We start from the raw sequence: 25,123 nt of genomic DNA, 5'->3' as shown, positions 1-25,123 counted from the left end.
GTCAAAGATACTCTGGTTAAGTTTTGGCAAGAGGACTTGGAGTCGGTGTGGTAAGTAGGGTAAGAATGTCAGGATAAGCCAATCAGAGGCAGAGTATAGGGCGGGACATGCCTTTGCTATCCTTGGAAAATAGTTGCATACTGTAAGCATGTTTCCCTATAGATATTTGCCAAAATTGTTAAGAACTAGTTAACACAATAATAATAATAATAATTAGTTTGACAAAATGTTTCCAACTCAAGGTCCAGTCACTAACGTTAGCCTTTTTCTGAAGCTTTCAACCATATCAGAATCAGAAAAAAAGGGTTTATTGCTGTTGAGTTTAAAAAAATTAAAACAATGCTGATCTTTGATATCAATGTGCTTTTATGTTTTGATGTATTCACAATGTACGCTGCAGCTGAGTTAGGCAGGAAAATTGCATCCCAATCAATCCTGCCCTCTGCAGCTTATTGTGCTAATTAGATCATGTCTGTCACTTAGCATCATAGACTATTACAGTCTATGCTTAGCATACAGGAGGAAGAACTTTTGTTGTGGGCCGTCTGTTGATTAGATTAAGACCAGAGGGCTATTGCACAAAACCAGGATAAGGGATTAAGCCGGGATATTCCAGTTATCCTGGTTGAATTTAGCCTTGACTTGGTTTCACAAAAGCAGAGGCACCTAAGTTACCATGGAAATTTATTCTGTGCAGCTAGCCTGGTCCCTACCTGGTCCTATTTATTAATCCTGGAGCCTTTTCTGATCACCCAGCAGTGGTTTTACCCTATTGTTATCAGCCTGCATTAAAATACAATGTGCATATTGCTGTTCATTTAAGTACTGTTATCTAAAGTTGTGACCATTATTTTTTCATTTCATTCATATTTTGTCATTGTTACTGTTATATTGCTGTATGAAGATTGCTGTTCATATTGTTGTTAGAAGTTTGATGAATATATTATGGCAGTTGTTGAGATAATTAGAAAATAAAATTGCCAAATGTGTTTTACATGAAGTCTGGTACTAAGGGCAATATATAAAGTGCTGTACATGTGTGTTTCTATAGTGGACCAATGCACCTTCAATTATTTTAGCTGATTCATTTTTGTTGTTGTATTCTTTAACAATAAAGGATTCAATAAATTGGCATTCTTAGCACACAATTTGTGTTGTCCAGTAAACTGGGACTATAATTTGGGAGGATTATACAATTAAAAAAAAAACTATCCTAATTGTACAATCCTCCTTAATGATGGTCTTAGTTCACTCAACCAATAACTATATAGTGTAGACTACTGTACATTCATGAAACAACAGGGAGAGGACACCTCAATGGTTTTTTGCCTTATATTTAGCTTGGGGATAACTGATGAATATACTCTGTTACATTCATGTTGCATGGAATTTATCACTTAATTATCTTTATAGTTTCTAGATTTTAGGGTCCAATTTCTTCGGTGTCTTTCTTTTCTATGTCCATTAATATGCCTTCAAAGCAAAGGAAGCAAAGCATTTAATATGTACAGAAGGAAACTCTGGAAATAACAGTGAGAAAAAGCGTGGAGGAAGCGGACCGACTGAATTATATATTTAAAAATATACGAACTACTGCTCTTAAATGAAACCATTCAAGGAGTTAGGCTAATAATTTCCAAAAACGAACTGTTGTACACTTTGCCATTCAGTTAGTATGAGCGCTATTAAAATATCCGACGGCGGTAAATGCAGCATCAACTCAATAGAGCAGCGACAAGGAAGTGGATGACAGTGGCAGTTTCCGCATCAAACTCCTCCAAACAGCGACCCTACCATGGCAACAGCGCGAATTTGTGTCCTGTATGTTGTCCTTTCTACGACTTTAGCGGAAGACTTTAAATTAAAACACAAACCATCCACCAAACCTGTCCGGTTGTTCACTGAGGAGGAACTGACGAGATACGACGGCAGCGAGGTAAAGTTTACTACCTAGCTAATTATCCAGGGTGAGTTTTTGTGTCTGTGTTTGTCTGTGCATCCATGCATATGTATATGTAGGCAACCCTGGAAAGAAATCCAGAGTTCTCGCGAGAGCACAATTTGAATTTGCTCAGCGAATCTTTCGGATTTGGGTCTGGGTTTCCAGCTCTATACTGTCTATGGTTTCCAGGCTAATGCATATGTACATAACGATAACGATGTATCTCGTATCGCTCCTTTCTGTTGTTTTCCCTCCCTGTTTTAGGAGGGGCAGCCTATCTACATGGCAGTAAAAGGAGTTGTGTTTGACGTTACCAAGGGAAAAGGTAAATAAAACCCACCACTCAACCCCTTTGAAATTAAGCTATATAATGATTTACAAGATTTAAAAACATTTTTTTTTAAACTTAAATGTGCTTATTCAGTCAACATAACTGTATAAGGAAAGTAAAATTGACACATTGATGCCCTTTGATGACAACTTTTCAGTCCCTCTCCAGGGTATTTGAAATCTAAACTGAGACCATGCATTTATCCACTCAGAATTAACTGATTTAAAAAAAAAAAAAAAAAAAAAAAAAAAAATCATTTTATTTTACCAAATGCAGAATTTTATGGAAAAGATGCACCATACAACGCCTTGGTTGGTAAAGACTCCACTCGGGCTGTGGCTAAGATGTCCCTGGACCCAGCAGACCTGACGTCAGATACTGTAAGTTTAGTGTGTTTCTCAAAGGGTGAGAAAGTATTTGTTGTGGTTGACTCCCATGGGTGGGGAGCACCGACATTTGACACCCAAGTGTCGGCTGCAAAACAGCATGGCATTCTTCTTATTCATTTTTTTTTTGTTAGGGACCATGTACCATTTTTAACATAAATGTTGCCATTTGATGCATTGTACCAGAGATATTAGCCTTAGGCTAATTTACATCTGCAGTCCCTAGGCAGGGCACAATTTAAATCCAACAGTAAAAACATGACAACATTAACAAAACAACAAGACAGATTACAAAACCTACATCAATATAATGCACATTGTGACACACACACACACACACACACACACACACACACACACACACACACACACACACACACACACACACACACAGGCACACCTGTTCAGCACCATGTTGAAAAACAAGAAAATAAAGAATTCATAAGCTATACGTAATTATACTGAAACTTCACAGTTTTGTCTGAATGAACCATACGTGCACACTGTAGACTTTTCAAAGGAAGAAATAAAAAACACAAACACAATTTTATTTGGGTGGGGAGCCTAAACAAAATTCGACATATTGGAAACACTGGGACTGGACAGGTAAAAGAAAAGTCTTGAAACACTTTAATCAATCAGGCCATGTTGTGTTGTTAATATACTGTATAATGTATTCTCAGGTCTCTCTTGCAAAAGAGATCTTGATCTCATCGAGACTTTTGGAATAAATAAAGCAGTCAATATTAAGAGTAATGTATTGTAACTCAAATGTGAAAAACAATGATTGATTGGTAAAAACTAACGTTTTTCAGCACTTTAGCACTTAGATTTTTGGTAACAAATTACTAAAACCGTTTTGTTGTCACTACAGGACGTTCTTCTTTCTGAGACTTAATAAAGTGATGCATGTACAGTAGAGTGCCTCTTCTTGTACTTTTATTCTTTGGCTACAAACATGTACTTTTGTTGACTTACGGTAAATCTAAAAATGAAAGTAATACCGTGAACCTAAAACTGTAATAGTCAAGTCAATTTCATTCATAGGGCCCAAAATCACAACAAATGACAAATTTACCTTAAAGGGCTTCACAATCTGTAACATATGACAAGTGCTAATTAAAGTTCTTGTGTTTTTTTCTATCTTTACATCCGCAGACGGGCCTCACTGAAGAGCAGCTGGAGTCTCTGGATAGTATATTTGAAGGCACGTACAAAGCAAAGTATCCGATTGTGGGTTACACAGCGTCACGCATCCTCACCAAGGATGGAAGTTACAACGAAGACTTCAAACCAGAGGACCAGCCTCATTTTCAAATCAAAGATGAGTTTTGATCTCATTTTACCTTTTTTTGTAAAATATAGTTGTGAAAAAGTCTTGTTATAAAGGAGTTTTTTTTTCTCTTTACTTGACCAGAATCATATGCCTAATATGAGCCTAATATGCCAAGAGAAGAGCAAAATACATGTAATGGAGACACTTTTTAGTCATATTTACTTGAACAAAAGTTTTACATGGTCCTGTCATGTAAAAAAAGTTTTTTTTCTACCAAAAAGTTCATGCCTTCAGCAGATGAATGTGGAAAACATCCTTCTAGTATGAAACTGCACATACATCGTCATTTTGCACAGTGAAGCTCAAACATCCAAGTGAATAAAAAAAAAGAAAGTAAAATGGAGGGAGGGATTTTATGGGCTGATATATGTGCCACCAGAAATTGAATTTGAATAATTTCTAAACTTGAATAATTGCATTGAAAAACTGAATCTGAATAGTATCATTTGAAATTGAATTCATTCGTTTGGAACTGAAGTCCAATAAAATGTGATCCTCACTAAAAATTCAACTCTCTATATATCTTCACATTCAGTTCTCACAATTCAAATTCAGTTCTCAAAAATCTCAAAAAATTCCGTTTCAAGTTACTGTGACAGACATCCGGGTAGTTGAAGGATGAAGGAAGAGCAGTCAAGCGCAGATCGATAGATAGAGTTCAGTGGCGCAGATACACAGGACTCCTCTTCGGCCAATCAGCACCTACGTTTTGGAGCACAGTACGAATAAATTCAACTTTCAATTCAAAGTCAACCCCATCTATTTTTCTAGAAAAGGAGAGTGAGCTTGAGAGAACAGACGCCGTAAACTAACTAAACATCAGCACTCACATTCCCTTGAATTAGATTTCAGTTGGGCTGCCGCTAATGATCATTTTTATCATAGAGAGTGAAAAGTCGCTTAATCATTTAGTCCATGAAATTTCAGAAAACAGTGAAAAATCCCAGCACAGTTTCCCCGACCTCATGGTAGTGTCTTCAAATGTTTTATTTAATTCAAAATGTTACAGTTACTAAGTGGAAAAAAGCAGAAAATTGTCACATTTGAGAAGCTGGAGACAAAAAAAATATTTGGCCTTGTTGATTGATAAATGACTACTTGTTATCAGATATGTTGCTGATTAATTTTCTGTCCATTGACTATTCCATTAATTCTTTCAGCTCTAAATTGTAGTATAAAATGTTTTCAATAAATGCATGTCCATGTGAGGATTTACATGATTACAAATGTGTTTTCTGCTTGATTTTGTTTTTGTACAATTATTATTAAAGTCTGTAAATCTGGAACTTCTTAAGAGTTTGTTTCACTTGAGTTTGACCCCCAAGCTGCCATGGGGATGTTATCTTGATGTGTGATCTCTTTATGACAGCTCATGACTCAACTCATGTCCCCTCCAAACAGGCAACATAAATAGTCTCCCGGGCCTATATAGCCGTGCGTGCTCCGATCAAAGGTCATCAGTTCCGGTGCTGAGACAGGTGATTGTCTTTAGGTGGAAGTCTTTCCCTGCCGGGTGGTCCCACTGGAGGTAGGTCTGTCCGTTTGCGTGATAGGAACCAAGTTAAACATCCCACGTCACTGTAAGTGATCTACAGCCCGGTTCAAAGAACACAAGCCCCGCCCTAGAGTCTGCCAGCGAGAGCAGACCTGCGTTCTTTATCAGGTGGAGATTCTGCTGAGAGTCGGCCACTGCAGCCTCGGTCAGCCTCGGAAACACTTTCTTCTGCTGGAGCTCGCCCACCAACCAGAACCAAGATGCCCAAAACAGTAAGACTCATGATTTTGTTGACAAGATAATTAAATGTGTCAATGAAATGTCTCTTCCTGGTCCACGTATGAAAGGGGCTTGGTGGGTGTTGAAATGTTGTCTAAATAGCTGCGGAGAAAAACCATTGAGCATAAAACAAATTTAAGGGTCAATCATGTATATTTTGATCGTTTTAGTCACTTTTTTTTTTTTTTTTTTTTTTCCAAGCTTGTGAGTTATTTTAAAGAGGCACCTTTCCTTCTTGGTATTTACTCATTAACCACATGTAGAGTTTGACCCATGCTGCACACATTCCTGGCAGAGAGAAATGCTTCTAAAATTCCACTTCAAGGCCAGAACTGGGCTGTATGCTGTCCGTGTGGACGTGCATACTTGATAATTATCATGGTAACTAGCTTAGGTGACACTGGAGTGGTTTTGTAAATGTAAAGAGTGAATTTCACCAACAAGTCATGACTGTATGGTTCAACTGCTTTATTCTCCCTCCCTTGATTTTGTAAGACAATCAGCAATAATCAGTTTTCAATGCAAAACACAAGATGACCCTAATGCATTTATTTGCTGTAAGTCCTAAATGCCCTCAGTTGGAGTTACTTAAGTATTCAGCATCAGCCTGTAGGAAAACTGATAAGAAAGGCCAACATGTACGTACATTACGACTTCAGTTCTGTGCGTATATTGACTCTCCAAGGAGAAAGCCTTTCTTAAGAGGACATGCTGACGTCAGCCTCCATTTGGCTGACGTTAAACTAACTTGAAATTGCACTGTAGCATGTCTTGCTTATGTTCGTCTGGAAAATGCTGAAAACTTGATTCATGAGTTGAATTTTGGCTTAAATTTGAACAGTTCACCAGTAAAGTATAAAAGTTGTGTAGATACCAAAAAGTACAAGACTAAGTATAAATGAATCGAAACCCCCTCCAAAGTTCAATGCAGCAGCATGCTACTTGATTTGTAATGGATTACTGCTTCCATGATGGTGATTTCAATAGTCAATGATTTGAGAAAAGGTCAGGCTGTATTAAGAATGCATCAGCAGGACGTGAGGGAGTTAAAAAGTTATCTTACACATGTGATCATGGGAAATGGAAAGAGTTAAGAAACATGGTGGAGTTTTCATAAATGGATGTTCCAGTTTGTGTTGCCTAAGTTTCAGTGGGTTTATCTTTATGACACCCAGGGTGTGCTCTAGTGTAACTACATAAAATGATTGTGTAACTGCTACAAACCCGATCTGGCCTGCAGGCCGGGTCATGCAGTCGTCATATGTTTGTTATATTTAGAATAACTTAGAAATTTGTTCTGGAAACACTTGAAAGTCAGATGTATGTGCCAGTTGAATTGCTGTTGTTATAAAATAAGATGATCTTACTAACAATGGTAAAGTCTAAAGGCAACTTGGCAAGCAGGGAGTATTTTTATATTTTAATCTGTGTACGTTCAACCTTGTAACACCTCGCAAGGGTAGTCCAAAGTCTGATGAGATAGTGAGCAATTATGGTTTATGAACAATCCACTTCACAGCTCGACATTAATGGCATCTTTTACACAACTGACCTTATTATTTCTGTATTTCACTATGAAAAAAGTTGTTTCATAATGTAACCATCCAAAGCAAATTAAGCAAGCAATATTTCTGCAAAATTAAAGATGTGGTCCTACTGAAAAAGTATGGGAAATGCAGGGTTGATGGATTCATATGTATATATATTCATTTATACAAGTACAAACAGCTCAATGCTTAAACTGAATGGACATAAAGATTTATGTGTATCAAAATCCCTGTCATCATGTGACTAAATTAACTTTTTTTTGCTGCAGATCAACGTACGCGTCACCACGATGGATGCAGAGCTGGAGTTCTCCTTCCACTCCAACACCACAGGGAAGCAGCTTTTTGACCAGGTCTGTATGTTACAGTATGATAAGACAGATTTATAGGATTTATCATCAAGTTCAGTCTTTTTGAACATGAAGTATAGTGGCACCTGAAGTTCTGTTCATGTCGAACTAGGGGTGTAAATCATAAGTTTTACCACAATACGATATTATATATTGATTCTTTAGACATGGATATATTTGCTGCTTTTACAAAGTCTGCCGTGATACAATTTTAATTTGATTCCGTTCAGGAGCCTGCAATCGATATGAGACGATATCATATGCCCATTTAACACAATCGCTTCCATTTATATCAATTAACAAAAAGCAACTAAAATATGATTTGAACAATTTTATAACTAAGCTCTTCCAGCCATTTCAATAAAAACAAACTATTGTTTTTACTGGGGGTGGCAGTAGCCCAGTCAGTAGGGAGTTGGGTTGGGAACCGGAGGGTCAAGTCCCCGTATGGACCAAAGTGTGGTGGTGGACTGGTAGCTGGAGATTTGCCAGTTCACCTCCTGGGCACTGCCAAGGTGCTCTTGAGCAAGGCACCGAACCCCCAACTGCTCGGGCCGCCTTTCCATGGGCAGCTACCTCACTCTGACATCTCTTTATTAGTGCATGTATATGTGTAATAACAACAGAGTGAAAACATTGTAATTTCCCCTTGCGGGATTAATAAAGTATACATTATTATTGTTATTATTAAAAATAATAAAAATGAAGTGTGAATTTCACAATAAAGGCGCATCTTAAAGATGATGATATGTACCAATATTTTCACTTTGCATCAATGATTTGGATCATTGATCGTTAAATCGATATATCAATCCAGATCAATGTATCGTTGGACCCCGATTTCTAACCATAAACTTTACTGGCAAAGTATCTGTAGTAAGCCAGGCAGTAGACCCTACCTGATGCTGTTGTATATAGAGGAAGACGTGTACAGAAGTCCTGCATTCAGTATTTTCAGCAAAATGTACTCAAACTCACCCAACACTCACCCAAAAGCTAAATGATCAATAACTTATATTGAATGGTGATGACACCACCCAGCAGTATGACGCTCTCTTTCCCTGGAGCTTACTGTGTAATTACCTAAACCTTTGTCCTTGACAGGAAGGCAGCTCCATGATAAAGGAGTCCTTGAGGCTTTAAAGTATATTCATCACCACCTCAGCTGCTGTTGTAGTTGTTCAGAGCGACATTATGAGACTAGGTGAGACTGATGTACAGTCTGTGCATAACCCTGCTTTGTGCTATAAATCACATCTTGTCCAAAGGTAGTTTCTTCAGGGGCAGAATATTAGAAGTGTGATGAATAAAGAAAATGAAGGAAGAAGAGTATAGGTGAGAGATCCTGTTTTTATTACATTTCTTCTGTTATCATGTCGCCATTCCTCTCTCTTTGTGTTTTAGGTTGCCAGGACCATCGGACTGCGTGAGATTTGGTACTTTGGACTGCAGTTTGTCGACGCCAAAGGATTCATCACCTGGCTGAACTCTGAAAAAAAGGTAAATCTGCGGTTTCACAGAGTCATTGTGATGCTATTTAACACATTGTTTTCTTCTTGTTCATCATCCTCCACTCTATCCTGCTCTTCTTACAGTAACTGTACCATATTCTACTGTACTATAATATATTCTTTAACTCTCTATCTTATTGGCGACTCAACTGTATTCAATTATATCCTAGAATATTCTAATAGAAGTGAATGAACTTAATCTTACTTAGTTATTTTAACTACACTCTATTCTACATTTACTGTACTCCACTCTGTTCCACTCTACTGCCGACCCCAAATGTGTTAAGGGTGTCCAGGACCCCTAGGGGGTCCTCCAAGTTACTGCAGGGGGGCCGCCAAATTATGGTATAATGTACAGTATAACAATTTGTATAATGTTTTGAAAGTTGTGTCAAAAAATAAAATGTCTTGACATGAATCCAACATATGATGAGCAAATATAAATCAGCCTATTTGTGAAGAAAAAAACACATGATGATGGTAGGCTTACTGGCCTATAGGTAAGATTCCAAAAGACATGATTTAAAAAATCACGCCAACAATTATTATTTTATTAGCTTAGTATTCTATGTACTAAAAATGTATGTAAAAAGGCTTTAGGCTACCCACACATTATTGTAGTCCCAGTTTAATATGCAAGTTCATTTTATACAGTATATGTAGTAGGGGGTCCCTGCTCCGTGTCTCTTTCAGTTAAGGGGTCCTTGGCTTAAAAAACATCCAAGACCCCTGCTGTAGGCTATTTTACACCATTACTTGTACAAACGTTTATATTGTAAAAACATTTTTTTCATATAAGACATATCAATCCTGGCATTGTTTATGTTTCGTTTTGGTTTCTTTATTCTTTCATTTTAATAGTACAAGTACAAGTTAGCATTTGTATTTCTACCACAGCCATTTTATGACTTTCAGCAAAATACTCCGCAAACATAACTTTCAAAATTCCAGTAACTGATTCTCATTTATTCTTCACTTATTTATATGTGTATATATATATATATATATATATATATATGGCTACTGGCTACTGTACTGTCTTGCTCTGTTCTTTCATAACCTAGCTATTTAACGGTATTCTACTGTATCCTGCTTCCCTCTATTTAAATGTACCATGTTCTACTGTACCCCATTACACTCCATTGTACTGTATCCTACTCTATATTATCATAATCTGCTTTATTTTCTACTGTACTCTGCCATACTGTGAATAAATACTGCCATTTCACGTTTTCTTCTCTACTCATACTTTATTTGGATACCTTGCTGTACTCTTATATCACATCTGCTTTTCTCTGCTCAGGTGATGGCCCAGGAGGTGAAGAAGGAGACTCCCCTGCAGTTCAAGCTGAGGGCCAAGTTTTACCCGGAGGACGTGGCCGAGGAGCTGATCCAGGAAGTCACCCGGAGGCTCTTCTACCTTCAGGTGAAGGAGGACGTTCTGGGGGAGGAAATCTACTGCCCTCCAGAGACCGCTGTGCTGCTGGCCTCTTATGCTGTCCAGGCCAAGTATGGAGAGCAGGACAAGTCAGCGCATCAACCAGGTTACCTGTCCTCTGAGCGCCTGCTGCCCAAGAGGTGAGTGGGAGTTGGTAGGAGAATGTATGTTGTAGCTGGTGGTCATTTCTCTGGTATTTACTTTACTGCCCGAGATCACCTGTTGAACAGAATCATTTCAATCCCTGAAAGTGCAATGAATGCAGCGGAGAATACACAAACACAATTGGAGTAGAAAGAGAAAACACTGTTAATCACACAGCTAAAAACAATCAATCGCTATAAGCTTAAACACTGCGTGGAATTGGTAATACATGTATTTAATAATATAGATATTCAAGAAACACACAAGGTAAAAAGTGATGAAGCCGTTCAAAAGCACAAAAAAATGACCCAGGAAGAGATAGGAAGATAGATAGCAGAGGGGATAGAGGAAAAGGTCAACGGCATTCCAATAAAAGATTGATGAAAAGAATAACTGAACTTGTACCCAGAAGAAAACAACTGTATTTAAAGGGAATGAATAATGATAAATCTTAGTTTTCTGCACGCCATGAGACACATTGCACTGTTTTGGAAACGGGCCAAGCATTAATTATGTAAACAGTGGGCGAGTCATATGCTACTAAGTTTTCTGTTATAAAAGGTTAGTCGTATATTTAAGGGCAAACAGGATATGTTTGATATGTTTATAGCTTGTGTGATAGATGATGAAGAAGAGGATTGTATGCTCCTTGGTGTAAAACCTGTGGAATGTTTTGTATGAGCTCTCCGTACAGTACAGTAACTATGTGAAATTAGTTCATGAAATAGTATTTCATGATTTATTTTCCATTTAGATATGTTCTATTAGGGAGCACCAGTGCATGAAAGGACTGTTTTATGTCCGAGCAGCAACTTGTTTCATGTGTTTTTAAAGGACAATTCCGCCGCAAAACGAACCTAGGGGTTAATAACAGATGTGTACCCATTCGATCGCTCTCTGGGACATGTTTTCACGCTAATCGAATTAGGGCTGCAACTAACGATTATTTTCATAGTCGATTAATCTGTTGATGATTTTCTCGATTAATCGATTAGTTGTTTGGTCTATAAAATGTCAGAAAATGGTGAAAAATGTGGATCAGTGTTTCCCAAACGCCCAAGATGACATCCCTCATGTCTTGTTTTGTCCACAACTCAAAGATATTTAGTTTACTGTCACAGAGGAGAGAAAAAAGAAAAAAAATATTATAAAAAAATATTCACATTTTAGAAGCTGGAATCAAAGAATTTTTACTTTTGTCTTAAAAAAATTACTCAAACTGACTAATCGATTATCAAAATAGTTGGCGATTAATTTAAAAATTGACAACTAATCGATTAATCTTTGCAGCTCTAAATCGAATTTGTTTGTAAGCTAGCGCGGACCGCTGATTAGCTTACAACGCTAGTATTCGGGGCACAGGGAAAGTAAAAACAAATCGCTATTTATACCACTGAAAATGCTCAAAATATCACCACACTTCCAACAGTAGCATAATGAGGGTCCCTAAATGTTAAGTGAAGCATTGAGAACTTTGTAAGTGTACAGTTTATTAAAAAGATAGATTATAAAGACTGTACCGCTCATGTATACAGGCGACCGCCGTCTTGGGAGCTACTGTCTTTCTAAACTATCTTTTTCTGTACACTTACAATGTTGTACAATTGTCCTTTAAGTGCCTACATATGTGCTTTGCTTTGATTTTTGTATTTCTGTGTGGCCAAAGAATGAAAAAATATATTGTTCAAACTGACTTGAAAAGGGTTAACCAACAAAGAGGAAGAACTTTACCATTAACTACCCTCTATCAAGATGGGACTTGTGTGCATCAAGGAAAGTTACTTTCAATAAAGTGGAAAATGAAAATCATTCAACCATAATAGCTCCCTCAATGACTCAATTATGAACCTGTGTACTATTGCATACTCACAATCGCCAACAGGAGATATAACAGGATAGGAAAGCAGCATGTGTTTGATTTAGATGTGTAGGTATGGAGTACACAGACTGTTTCCATTTTCCCCACTGGGTTGCTGATAACTGGTCTCTCCCATCAGAGTGCTGGAACAACACAAGCTGTCCAAGGAGCAGTGGGAGGAGAGGATCTTGGTCTGGCACGAGGAGCACCGATCAATGCTGAAGTAAGTGATGAATACTAATTACACTACACTAATTCATAGGCAATAAAACAGTCTGAACACTGAGCTGTGCTACCTAACTTTAGATATTGTGATTTAACTGACATCACTGAGTCAGGCTGCCATACTTTATGACTCCTCTCTACTAATATTACACTACTGTCAACATTTATTTCATTTAATCTCAAAAAGTTTACTGTGTCATTATCCTGTAATTGCCACATAAGTTAAGTCATCTGGCTTTAAAGCACCTCTACGATTTGATTGAACATTTTACAGAATTCAAATGGATTTGATTTATTTCACTTTATTGTTTATTAAAGAAGAACAATACACATTCATTTATTGCACTAGATATATTTAAGTGTACATTTTATCTGCAGTCTCTGGGTGGAGGCAAATTCAATTCAATTTTATTTATAGTATCAAATCATAACAAAGAGTTATCTCAAGACACTTTACAGATAGAGTAGGTCTAGACCACACTCTATAATTTACAAAGACCCAAGAATTCTAGTAATTCCCCCAAGAGCAAGCATGTAGTGCGACAGTGGCGAGGAAAAACTTCCTTTTAGGAAGACAATAAAGATAATGGAACAGTGACTAGAAATAGTAGTTGTAGTAGTTCATGGCATATCAGGGCACTGCAGGGCATTACAGGGTGTAGCAGGGTACTGCAGAGCGTAGCAGGATGTAGCAGTGCATAGCAGGGTGCGGAGCAGGACCACGGCGACAGCTGCAACCATGATTTAGTTGCCATCCTAATCCAAGGAAAACTGCTGGGCGAAAGAAACATAAGGATTCTGGGAAATAAGCTCCCCAACAAGCATTTCTGGGACATGGATGCACACAGATGGAAAGAGAGAGGAAAGAGGAGCTCAGTGTGTGTGCAAACAGTGATGTGCAGGTTGACTTAGTAATAGATGTAACAATAACAGAGAATTTAGTGAACCAGAACATTGCAAGTACGTAGGAATCCAGTATTGAATAAATATACTGAATGTGAACCTTTGTGAATCCCTTGACGGATCGATTTAGCTTTAGCCTTAGACATTTGTAAATATCACAGGGTTAATATTTAACAACAAAGACTGGCATGCAAAGAAATACAAATCTAAATTTCCTGGTGTATTAAGTGTTTGCTATTTCACTAAATAACTATGTTGTCATACACTATATCTTGTAAATGTCACTTTGCAAGTAAAAAAAAAAAAAAGAGAAGATGACAGATTCAATAATACATTTGTTATACATAAGTTTGTGTATTTTACCAACTTGGAATAAGAATTAAATGGAGCAGGTTATGGGAAGCCGTCTGAAAAGCTCTTCTGTCTCACCTATTTGAGTAAAAGATAAATGTATTAATTGAATAGGAAATTATATCATAAACTGGTGAAATCTGTGTGTATTTTTTCATGTCAACCTGAACAGGGAAGAGGCGATGATTGAGTACCTGAAGATCGCTCAGGACCTGGAAATGTACGGCGTCAACTACTTTGAGATCAAGAACAAGAAGGGCTCGGACCTGTGGCTGGGAGTCGACGCTCTGGGACTGAACATCTATGAGAAGGAGGACAGGTAAGTCCGGTACGGTTATACCGTACAGTACTTACTATATGAGCCTATCTCCTAACATGATACGTGTAGTGTTTATTGATTTGATGACATCCAGTTGTAGACAGAGGGAGGGTGTAACACATGAGCAGCCATCGACCCCTGCTACCTTCCCTTCCAGTCGGTCAAGTTTTAAAGAACACAGTTGACCGCGTGGCTGCTGTTTTTAAGGGGCCATTGACCTAATTCTCTTGATTCCACTACAACTTGAACACTGGCATGTTGCTTAGATACCACGTGTCAGTATGTTCAATGCAAAGAGTTTTCTGTCTGTTATTATTCTATAAAAACAAAGCTCCACTTTTTTTTTTAAACATAACTGTTAGAGTTTGTCTGATCACCCATTTGTCTCCCATCTGTCCGCCAGGCTGACTCCAAAGATTGGATTCCCCTGGAGTGAAATTAGAAACATTTCTTTCAGCGATAAGAAATTCACCATCAAGCCTATAGATAAGAAAGCTCCTGTAAGTATTTCACACGACTCTTACTCTCTCCCCGCATCGTGAGCATCTCACGTGTATGTAAATGTGTTGGATGCATGTTTGCAGAAAAAGAATGGGGATTAAAGTTGTACAAATCTTATTGAAAATGCACATATGCAAAGTTTTCAGTTATACTTGTAAGTACCTTTTTAGGGTCTTTTTAGACTTCTGACATACTTAAAGTGTATTGATGTGGATAAATATAAAATACTACTAACAAAATAATAACTGCAAAGTTATTTCAAATACCTTTCTCTTTCACAATCATATCCTTGATATAAACGAAATTAAACATACACCTTGAGGAACCTTTTTGCCAAATACATGTGGAAGAAATTCTGATTTAAACATTTTGTTTAGAGGTTAAAAAATATAAAATGTAACCGCAAGTATAGCTGACAAACTTTGGATGTAGCCTAAGCAGCTCAATGCTTTTTCGGAAACCTATGAAACCAAACCAAACTGCCCCAGACTTGATGTTTGCTTTTTCTCAAGGATTTCGTCTTCTACGCTCCACGACTGCGAGTCAACAAGCGCATCCTGCAGCTGTGCATGGGCAACCATGACCTGTACATGCGCCGCCGCAAGACAGACACCATCGAGGTTCAGCAGATGAAGGCTCAGGCCAAAGAGGAGAGGTTGCAGAAAAAGATGGAGAGGTAGGGGGAAGGGCTATCAAAATAAATAAAAAAGTCCCACATGTTATTGTAATAGTCTTTAAGCATTAGGATTTGAATTCAGGCTGTGATTAATATGTGTGATCACTTTTTGGTCCATGTGTTCTGCAGGGATCAGCTGGAGAGTGAGAAGAAGAAGAGGGAGACCATGGAGAGAGAGAAGGAGCAGATGGAGAGAGAAAAGCAGGATTTGATGATGAAGCTCCACCAGTTTGAAGAGACAACCAAGAGAGCAGAGAGAGGTGTGACAGAGACACTTACCTCTGACTCATTACAGACCATACTGGTCATATTGTGAGATAGAAAAAAAACAACACAAGTAAATCATCTGTGTAATCGATCTATCATTTCAAACTTAAACACGTAGCATGGCTTTACTGCCCTCTTCTGTTTATGTGCTTGAAATACAGCTCAGTATTTACAAAAGGCAGGATTGTATTTCCTTACAAATAATCGAGCCAGGGTCAGAGATTAACAGGGCCATCAAGTCTTTTAAAGTTCCCGAAATCTGCATCAGATGGCTTCTTAACAATTTGTTATGTTTAAGGTTGCAATCAGGCATGGCTGCGATTAGTGCAGGGTCGTGCGGCAGTGTAGGAGTGTCACTTAAATTGCCCAGTTGTGTGGTCAATGTGTTCCCCATGGTCCTCGACAGATTTAAAGGTCCCATAGCATGAAAATGTCACTTTATGAGTTTTTTTTACCATTAATATGAGTTCCCCCAGCCTGCCTATTGTGCTAGAAATGGCGATAGGTGTAAACCAAGCCCTGGGTATCCTGTTCGCAAATTTTTTTTTTTTTTGCAGGATGGTAGGGGAAGAACCTGCCCTACTCTCCCTCTGAATGGCTAGTACTTGTTGCCTGCTCTGGTGGGATTGGTTATGTTTAGGCAAGAGGAGTGGGATTGGTTATGGTTAGGGTAAGAATGTCAGGGTTAGCCAATCATGGATGAGTTCCCTAATAAATATTCATCAGACTTCCCCTACCATCCTGCAAAAAAAAAAACTTGCATCCTGCTCTGCCTTTGAGAAAATGAAAGCTTAGATGGGCCGATCTAGAATCTTCCCTTTATGACGTCATAAGGGGAAAGGTTACCTCCCCTTTCTCTGCTTTGCCCGCCCAGAGAATTTGGCCCGCCCATGAGAAAGAGAGAGACATCATGGCTTGCAAACAAGCAAAGTGGCAGTTGGTCAAGGCCACACCCCCACCTTCCACCTTGCCCCCCCCCTCTCTCCTCCTCAATAGCATTTAAAGCTACAGACACAGAAATGGCACATCCTAAGGAAAGCTCATTGTGGGACTGGCTCTAGTGGCTGTAATTCTGCACCAAGGCTGAATTTCGGGAAAGAGACTTCAGATACAGTATTAGGGGACCACTAAGGTCTATATAAAAGAGACTTCAGATACAGTATTAGGGGACCACTAAGGCCTATATAAAAGAGACTTCAGATACAGTATTAGGGGACCACTAAGGCCTATATAAAAGAGACTTCAGATACAGTATTAGGGGACTACTAAGGTCTATATAAAAGAGACTTCAGATACAGTATTAGGGGACCACTAAGGTCTATATAAAAGAGACTTCAGATACAGTATTAGGGGACCACTAAGGTCTATATAAAAGAGACTTCAGATACAGTATTAGGGGACCACTAAGGTCTATATAAAAGAGACTTCAGATACAGTATTAGGGGACCACTAAGGCCTATATAAAAGAGACTTCAGATACAGTATTAGGGGACCACTAAGGTCTATATAAAAGAGACTTCAGATACAGTATTAGGGGACCACTAAGGCCTATATAAAAGAGACTTCAGATACAGTATTAGGGGACCACTGAGGTCTATATAAAAGAGACTTCAGATACAGTATTAGGGGACCACTAAGGACTATATAAAAGAGACTTCAGATACAGTATTAGGGGACCACTAAGGCCTATATAAAAGCATCCAAAAAGCAGCATGCCATAGGACCTTTAAAATAAAACATTAACTTTCAATAACTAGCCAGGATTTAAGGCCTATAATTGTGGTGGGTTTTAAACTTGTGCACAGGTCAAATTAAGTCACTACACGTTTTACACTCCATTGGGTTTTGTCTGATCACCAGTTACGTGATCGGCCACCACAGTGTGACAACGGGTTGCGTTTCTGTAAAAGTTAATACCGTTTCGACTTTTCTCCACAGTATATTTTTTCCGCAGCCCCTGCAGTCCACCATAGCCTAAACTCACTGCCATTCAGATGAATGGGAGGACTGGCGTCTAATAATGATTGTGGCTGATTTCTGGGCAATATACATTTTGATACAATTGAGTGTTTTTATAAAACAAATGAGAATGCAGCTTCCTGCACTAGAAAATGGTGGCAGCATGCATTCAGCAGACAAAGAAAAAAATGCTCTTTCTGCAAAGGAAAAACAGTCACAGGCTACAAGATGGTCTGATTTTGGAAAACACTTTTGCTCATATGCTTTAAATCAGTGGTTCCCAACCTACAGTAGGTGTCCCAAAAGAGGTACCTAAAAACCTGAAAGGGTCCCCAAATTATTAAAAAATATAATATAATGTTTGTTTTATGACTTTTTGATACATTTTTGGCTTTTTTTCTTGTGAGATATACACACATATTTGACCTCCTTATGGCTCTAACATTCTTTAAAATGTAACAACCTGAGAAGAAAGAAATCCCTCACTGCTCACAACTCTTATCATGAAGTAGACCCTGCTTTAATTTAAGGTTCCATAAAGGCCTGTCACACCAACCCGATTATCGGCCGTCGGACAGTCTGGTGAGGTCAGTGACTCGAGTCTGTTTGGTGTGTTCTGTGCCGTCTTCAATCGGAGGAGCCGTCGGCCTTCATTTGGGCCGATTTGACTTGTTGAATTGGCCAGTGGGCAGTCGGACTCAATGACCAATCTGATTGGTGGAGCGCTAACCCGGAAATGACGAGCGGGATGAGCGTGACGAACGCCTCTCAAAATCTGACGAAAATCTTTTAAACTGACCTTTGTCTGAAATGAAGACCGATTCAGCAACTGTACGGCCTATTTCTCGCTTAAAATGTTTTCAGGAACACGTTTCGGTGAACTATTTTCGTAAAATATGAGATCGTATTCCGAACGAAGCCACCATTATGCCCGGTTGTAAAATCCGGGAGCAGCCAGACCCATGTGACGCGTTTCTCCAATCAGCTGCCGGTTTTCATTTTTTGGGCAACAATACAGATTAGGGCTGTCTGCTGTTATGGAGACATATTGCGTCTCACGCACGAGCAGAACGTACGCTCAAGTCAGCGTCGCTTTGGTGTGTTCCGAGGCACTTTTTTGACCAACTCAGGGAGGCAGTCAGTCCGATTGCCTTTTTTGCCGACAGTCGGCCGTCGGGTTGGTGTGTCAGAGCCTTAAGTCAAAAAGGTCAGGAACCACTGCCTTATGCAATACATATGTATTATTTTACAAATTTATAATTGTTCCAGAATGCAGCAAAAATCCGACTAGGGAATTTTTCTGCCTGTAAAATACATGATAGATTAGTCTGGTGTTTCACTGACTTTGTCCTGCAGATCTTCAGGAGCAGCTGGACAGGGCCATGAGGCTGGAGGAGGAGAGGAGGAGGGTGGAGCAGGAGGCGGCCCGGCTGGAGGCTGAGAGGATGGAGGCCATAATAGCCAAGGAGGAGCTGGCCAGGCAAGCTGAGGACCAGCTGAAGAGCCAGGAGCATCTGGTGAGTCCACGGTCCAAGAAGTACTCAAATCCCTTCACGTGAGAAAAAGTCGTGATGGGAAAAAAAAACACTCATTACACATAAACCTCCTACATTCGGATAAACGCATATTAACTGTTTTGATTGCCGTTTGAACTAATACATCCTTTAGTGTGGGGGGATTTTCCTGCTTTCCTGGGATTTAGTTCCTCTTACAGCGTGAGAACATTCCCTTTGACTCGTTCTCACTTTAAAGCTCTTTAGAAAATATAAAATATTCATTATGTTATTGAGCTAAAACAAGGCCACTTTTATGTTTTCATGACATTTTATAAGCTTACCGGAAGTTAGATGTGAAGTCTGAATTTCTAAAGTTGGTAGTGACTACAGCTTTCAGGTAAATGTACTGGAATTAGAAGTACTACAATAATGTATCACTTCATGTTTTAACTATTATTAAATAAATGGGGAATTCTAGTCGTCCATCCATTCATAAAACGACACAGTGTCCAGATAAATGAGGTTGCCGAGGTAATCGGCAGTCTATTTTTGGTTTTTTTTTAACGACACGGTCGGTTTGTGCCTCCCCATGCAGACCGCAGAGCTGGCCGAGTACAGCGCCAGGATCACTCTGTTGGAGGAGGCCAAGAAAGAAAAGGAGGAAGAGGCTGAGTCATGGCACAGCAAGGTGAGGTTCCAACACGCCAGCGATCAAAGGATGTACCTGCACGGGCTCCTTCAAGTCTCAAAGATCACCAGGAAAATGTCAGAACATACTGTATTTCCTACTCGTCACCTTTTTAGTTGGTTGTATTTTCTGTGATCACAAGTCTCTTTTTTTATATGAACTGTGTGCATGTTTTTCTTTATCTTGTGCATTTTATCTCTTACAATAGTACAAAAAAAAGCCATTAGATTTTTTTCACCAGCTATCTGGGATTAATTAGAGACTGGAGCATTTATAAGCATTTATAAGCAGTAACACACATGTTTTTGTACACAGATATAAGTGTTAATTTGTGTGTTTCCCCTCCTGTGCGCATGACAATCTAGTAAAACAGAGTTGTAATAAATAGAATAAATATAAGAAAATAAGTCTTCTTAGGATAAGTTATAATTGCTGATAAATACTGTACATTAATAATAGCTGCAAACAATTGGATTATAGTGTGTTATACATATTCTATGTTTATATAGTGCTTATAAATGAATCAAAAAGCGGGACTTAAAGTTAAAGTGTTACCTTAAATTGAGTCCTGTTGTGGACAAAACTGGCCAAAGAGCAGTTCAAAGATCAGCAGAGATCTCTGGGAACTTACATACATGATACTGACTAACCCATCAATAATAGTTTGATGCCCGTCACACTCACAGTATTCTAAAGGGAAAGTCCCTTAAATTGCTTGTAGTAATGTAAGAAAAATATACATTCATATGAAATCCTTTGCATTGCCCTGCACGTTTCATATTTGCACCTTTTTTATATCTATTTATTCTAATCCTTATCTTTCACACTAAACCCTTGAGCACACCACGTCGCATTCCACCACACATATTGATTAAATAAATCTAACCAACATCTATGAGTGAAAAAGACGAAGACAAGTCCAAGCTGTTATATTTTTAAAGCTAAGTTAAAACCTGAGATCAGAGCCCAGCTCTGCCTGCTTCTTTCATTTGTCCATAGACTGGTCACAGTTCTACTGATACTAAACACATGCCAGTACTTAACAGTCTGTATGTTTAGATTGGATGTTATACTACAGCACAGTAAAAGACACTAATATCCATCGTAGCCTGATTTGCGGAGACCTTTTTTACAGTTTGTTTTGTTCTGTCCCTGTCAAATAAACTAAAGAAACCTCTCCTCTTGGTCCCAGGCTAAGGAAGTGGAGGAGAGTCTGATTAAAACGAAGGAGGAGCTGCACACTGTGATGAGCTCTTCTAACTCAACTCCTCTTAAAATTCCTGCTCCTTCCTCCTCCTCTTCCTCCTCGGATAACGAGAGCGACCACGAGCACAGCGAGGAGAACAGCACCTACAGCGCTGAGCTGCAAACGCAGGGCCTTGGCGACCACCGCCAGGAGGAGGAGCGACTCACCGAGGCCGAGAAGAACGAGCGCCTGCAGAAACAGCTGAAGGTGAGTTCAGGGTCCCAGGGTACTACCCACATAACCACCACCAGCTCATTTCAGCTGGGGTGTGCATAAAAGCATCTTCTTTTTTGACATATTTTTTTGTAGTTTTGCTATCAACCACAGTTTTGGTAAATAGTCCTATACACAGTAGAACTCATATTCCATGTTTTTGCAGTGGATTTAAATTGATTTGTGAAAAGTACATATCATATATATACAAAAAATATATCAAGAAAAAAAACACAATCTACCCCAGATAGGGCTTTGCAATTAATCAAAGCTACAATTATGATTACGATTTCGGCTCCTAATGATCACAAAGACAGATTAATCGAGAGAAAAGAAAACGCTTTGCAAGTAAAAAAAAAAGTTCAAACGGCAAAAGTATTAAGGGAAGTTTCACAGTTCAAGGTGTTTTTACTGGGGTTCAATAATTTCAACATCTTTCCAAAAGACAATGAGTAATCGTGTTGAATAATCCTGATTTCAATATTGACCAAATAATAATCGTGGTTATGATTTTTTCCATCATGGAGCAGCTATGGTAGACCCGACATAATGAAATACTTCAGCCCTGGTCAATTCTCAGTTTGGGGAGTGATAGAAATAGTGATTTGAGGGTATTAGAGGAAACTGATTGTAAAGCCGTACAACAAGCTGCTGTAACTGGGGATTATGTCGGTTTTACAGCTCAAAGCCTGGAGATCCCCTCCAGACATGTTTATAAAAATACTCCTTTGAATGATAATTTGTGTCTAATATATTTTTTTCCACAAAAAGTTCATATACCTCCATATACTATATAGATTACAATTTCTCTACAATTACATCAACTCCCTGCAAACCGCTGCTCATGCTCCTTACATCCTTACAGTAGCTCCCAAGACGGCAGCCGCCTGTATACGAGAACGCGACTGTCTTTCTAATCTATCTTTTTAATAAACCGTCTGTACGCTTACAAAGTTCTCAATGCTTTGGTGAACATTTAGGGACCCTCATTATGCTATTGTTGAAGTGTGGTGATATTTTGAGCCTTTTTTTTATTTTTGAGCCCGATTTGTTTTTACTTTCCCTGTGCCCCGAATACTAGCGTTGTAAGCTAATCAGCGGTCCGTGCTAGCTTGTTTCAAGCTACAAACACATTCGATTAGCATGAAAACATGTCCCAGAGAACGACAGAGTGGGTACACATCTGTTATTAACCCTTAAGTTCGTTTTGCGCCGGAATTTAATTCTTAATCCTTTAATTCCGGGAAATGAATTACTGATAGAGAAGTAGTTAAAGTAAATGACAGCACACAAAAAGTCTTGTAATGCACTGGAAACAGTTGGAAGAAATGTACCAATTTAAGCATATCTAACATTGGATGCAGTGTAAAACTCCGTCCTTGTGGCTTAATGATTCCCTCCCTCCACAGGACCTGAGCTCAGAGCTGGCAGAAGCGCGGGACGACACCAAGAAGACCCAGAACGATTTGCTACACGCAGAGAACGTCCGAACCGGCCGCGACAAGTACAAGACCCTGCGTCAGATCCGTCAGGGACAAACCAAGCAGAGGATTGATGAGTTTGAGGCCTTGTAGAAAACCTCCGAGACCTGAAGATCTCTCCCAAATACCTCATGAAGGCCCCGTCCAGCAATGCCTTTTAATTAAAGTGTGATGTAATGGCAGCAACACCTGATTTTTAAAGACCCAGAAAAGCACGAAGCTGATCCGTGTAAGAGTACATGAGTTTTATTTTATCCGACCTAACTTTTGCTTGAGAAGCACTTTTTTGTTTAGATTTTTTTTGTAGCACTCAAACATCTCCAATGTGCTGTTTAGTCCCATTAAAACATAGCAGAGAGCTGGTGTATGACATATCTTACGATAAACGATCAAAAAAGTTATTATACGCACGTTTTGTTATTATACCAAAGGGAAGTAGTTCAATTTAGATGTATTTCATGAATGTCTCATATTGCAATCAGTGACTTGTAGAACTGCAACTCATGATTCTTTTTTCTTACAGACACATGCATTGATTATTTTCTTCCATTATTACATCATGTCTTTATGATGCTTGTTTTGTCCAACCAACAGTCCAAAACCCAGACATACTAACATTTATAAAAACATCAATCAAAGACAAACAGCAAATCCTCACATTTGAGAAGCTGAACTTAAAAACGATTAATTGATTATCAAAAATTCATTTTCTGTTGCTCAACTAATTGATGAATCCGTTAACAGTTTCAGCTCCTTCCGCACCTGTTTTCATAGGCATCCAAAAAAACAATGCAATTCATTTAACTAGTTTTATTACGCTTTTAATCTCACACAATGTTCACATGAATTGGTTTTATGATTTTTACATCAGAGATACAAGCAAAACCTTTTAAGATATGTTTGCTTTTACCACACAGGAACATCTAATCCACTATGTTTTTGGCGCTGGATTTATTTAAATCACCTTCTGCTTTCAGTGTTGTCATTAAAGGATCCTTTTTATGTAATTAAAGTTTTTCAGGTAAAATCTAGATCATTTGATTTACTCTAAAATAAGCTATTTTGTATTTTAAAAAATACAAGAAATTGAAGCCGCAGAGCCTGTCCCAATTTATAGCCTCTAGTATGGTTCAAGCTCCAAAAAACACTAGGTCCTATATATCCCATAATGCAACTCTATAGACCCAACCTGCCATCGATATTCAAACTCAGCACCTCCCGTTTATAATGCAAATAGAGCTCAACAGGGACCGTCCACTTTCTTAATGGCTCTGGATCCGGACGTGTTTTTCCCCGTTCAATATCTCCATTGACGTTGCATTTAATGCTTATGTTAAGAGTTTTAAGTCTGAACCCAAGCCAACCAGCTCCGAGATTAATCGTGACCATAAAACATTTGATTTGGCGCAAAATAACATTTTGAAAACAGCAAAAATGGCCAAGGCACAAGACTGTGTACAGAAACTATCATAGACTACAATGGTAGCAGCTCACTCTAGCCGTTCGCGGGTGTGGTAAACACTTCCATGGTAACCATAGACTGTTAATATTAATGGACAGAGCATGTGTGACGTCACCCATTGGTTTGTGGAGATCTGCTATGAGTCGTCGAGTTTGCTGTTACGGGCGCAGCCATCCTGGTTGTGGATGTGACGATTTTAGACGAGAGGGAGGAGTGAGGGAGGAGCCCTTACACTCTACGTTACGTTACACACTTTCACTGGCAATCAAATCATAGCCACGCCCTAAAACACCCCCTGCTTTATCGCCGATTTTAAAATCAACGAGACCATAATTCAAAACATGAACAGCATTCTGTGTTGCAGAAGACTTCAAACTAGCGACTGAGATTATAAAGTTATTATGAAAATGTTTACTGAGGTAATAAATCAAGTGAGAAGTGGGTCACTTTCTCATAGACTTCTACAGAAACCGAACTCCTTTTGCAACCGCACGTGTTGCCCCCTGCTGGAATTCAAATAGAATGCAGGTTTAAGCTCCACCAATCAGAGACGTCGCTGTTACGCTTAGGATTGTGGGTAGTGTGGTGGAACACCATGTTGTGCTATGATGAGACAAAGGAAAAGCTTAGACAACAGCAGTAAACCTGTTTGAGTCGTGACTCACTTGGATCTTTAATCCGACTCTTTAAATGAACTCATGAGTTGCGAGTCTCTAGTA

The 25,123-nt window shown here is 38.9% G+C and overlaps 2 protein-coding genes across 4 annotated transcripts; both read left to right on the top strand.

The window, feature by feature from the left end:
• The first annotated feature begins 1,697 nt into the window (after positions 1–1,697).
• nenf (neudesin neurotrophic factor) lies at positions 1,698–4,302 on the top strand. Of its 2 annotated transcripts, none has more exons than XM_031310045.2 (4): positions 1,698–1,936; positions 2,207–2,267; positions 2,550–2,653; positions 3,818–4,302. In XM_031310045.2, exons 1-4 carry the CDS (start codon positions 1,796–1,798, stop codon positions 3,992–3,994), a joined length of 483 nt encoding a protein of 160 aa, XP_031165905.1. In that variant the 5' UTR covers positions 1,698–1,795; the 3' UTR covers positions 3,995–4,302. The 2 variants fall into 2 exon arrangements, with proteins under 2 accessions (XP_031165905.1, XP_035850673.1); XM_035994780.1 differs by having other exon boundaries at positions 1,705–1,936; positions 2,210–2,267.
• A 1,066-nt stretch (positions 4,303–5,368) lies between these two features.
• Positions 5,369–24,376, top strand: ezra (ezrin a). Of its 2 annotated transcripts, XM_035994778.1 has the most exons (13): positions 5,369–5,762; positions 7,586–7,669; positions 9,071–9,166; positions 10,481–10,755; positions 12,757–12,840; positions 14,269–14,415; positions 14,819–14,915; positions 15,429–15,592; positions 15,722–15,852; positions 19,175–19,335; positions 19,910–20,002; positions 21,195–21,455; positions 22,871–24,376. In XM_035994778.1, exons 1-13 carry the CDS (start codon positions 5,751–5,753, stop codon positions 23,033–23,035), a joined length of 1,770 nt encoding a protein of 589 aa, XP_035850671.1. In that variant the 5' UTR covers positions 5,369–5,750; the 3' UTR covers positions 23,036–24,376. The 2 variants fall into 2 exon arrangements, with proteins under 2 accessions (XP_035850671.1, XP_035850672.1); XM_035994779.1 differs by lacking the exons at positions 5,369–5,762; positions 9,071–9,166; positions 10,481–10,755 and having other exon boundaries at positions 7,611–7,669.
• The last annotated feature ends 747 nt before the right edge of the window (positions 24,377–25,123 follow it).

Source organism: Sander lucioperca, chromosome 18 (assembly GCF_008315115.2).
Source record: "Sander lucioperca isolate FBNREF2018 chromosome 18, SLUC_FBN_1.2, whole genome shotgun sequence".
Classification (NCBI taxonomy): Eukaryota; Metazoa; Chordata; class Actinopteri; order Perciformes; family Percidae; genus Sander; species Sander lucioperca.
The sequence above is the reverse complement of the archived record's forward strand: the minus strand, read 5'-3'. Positions and strand labels throughout refer to the sequence as shown.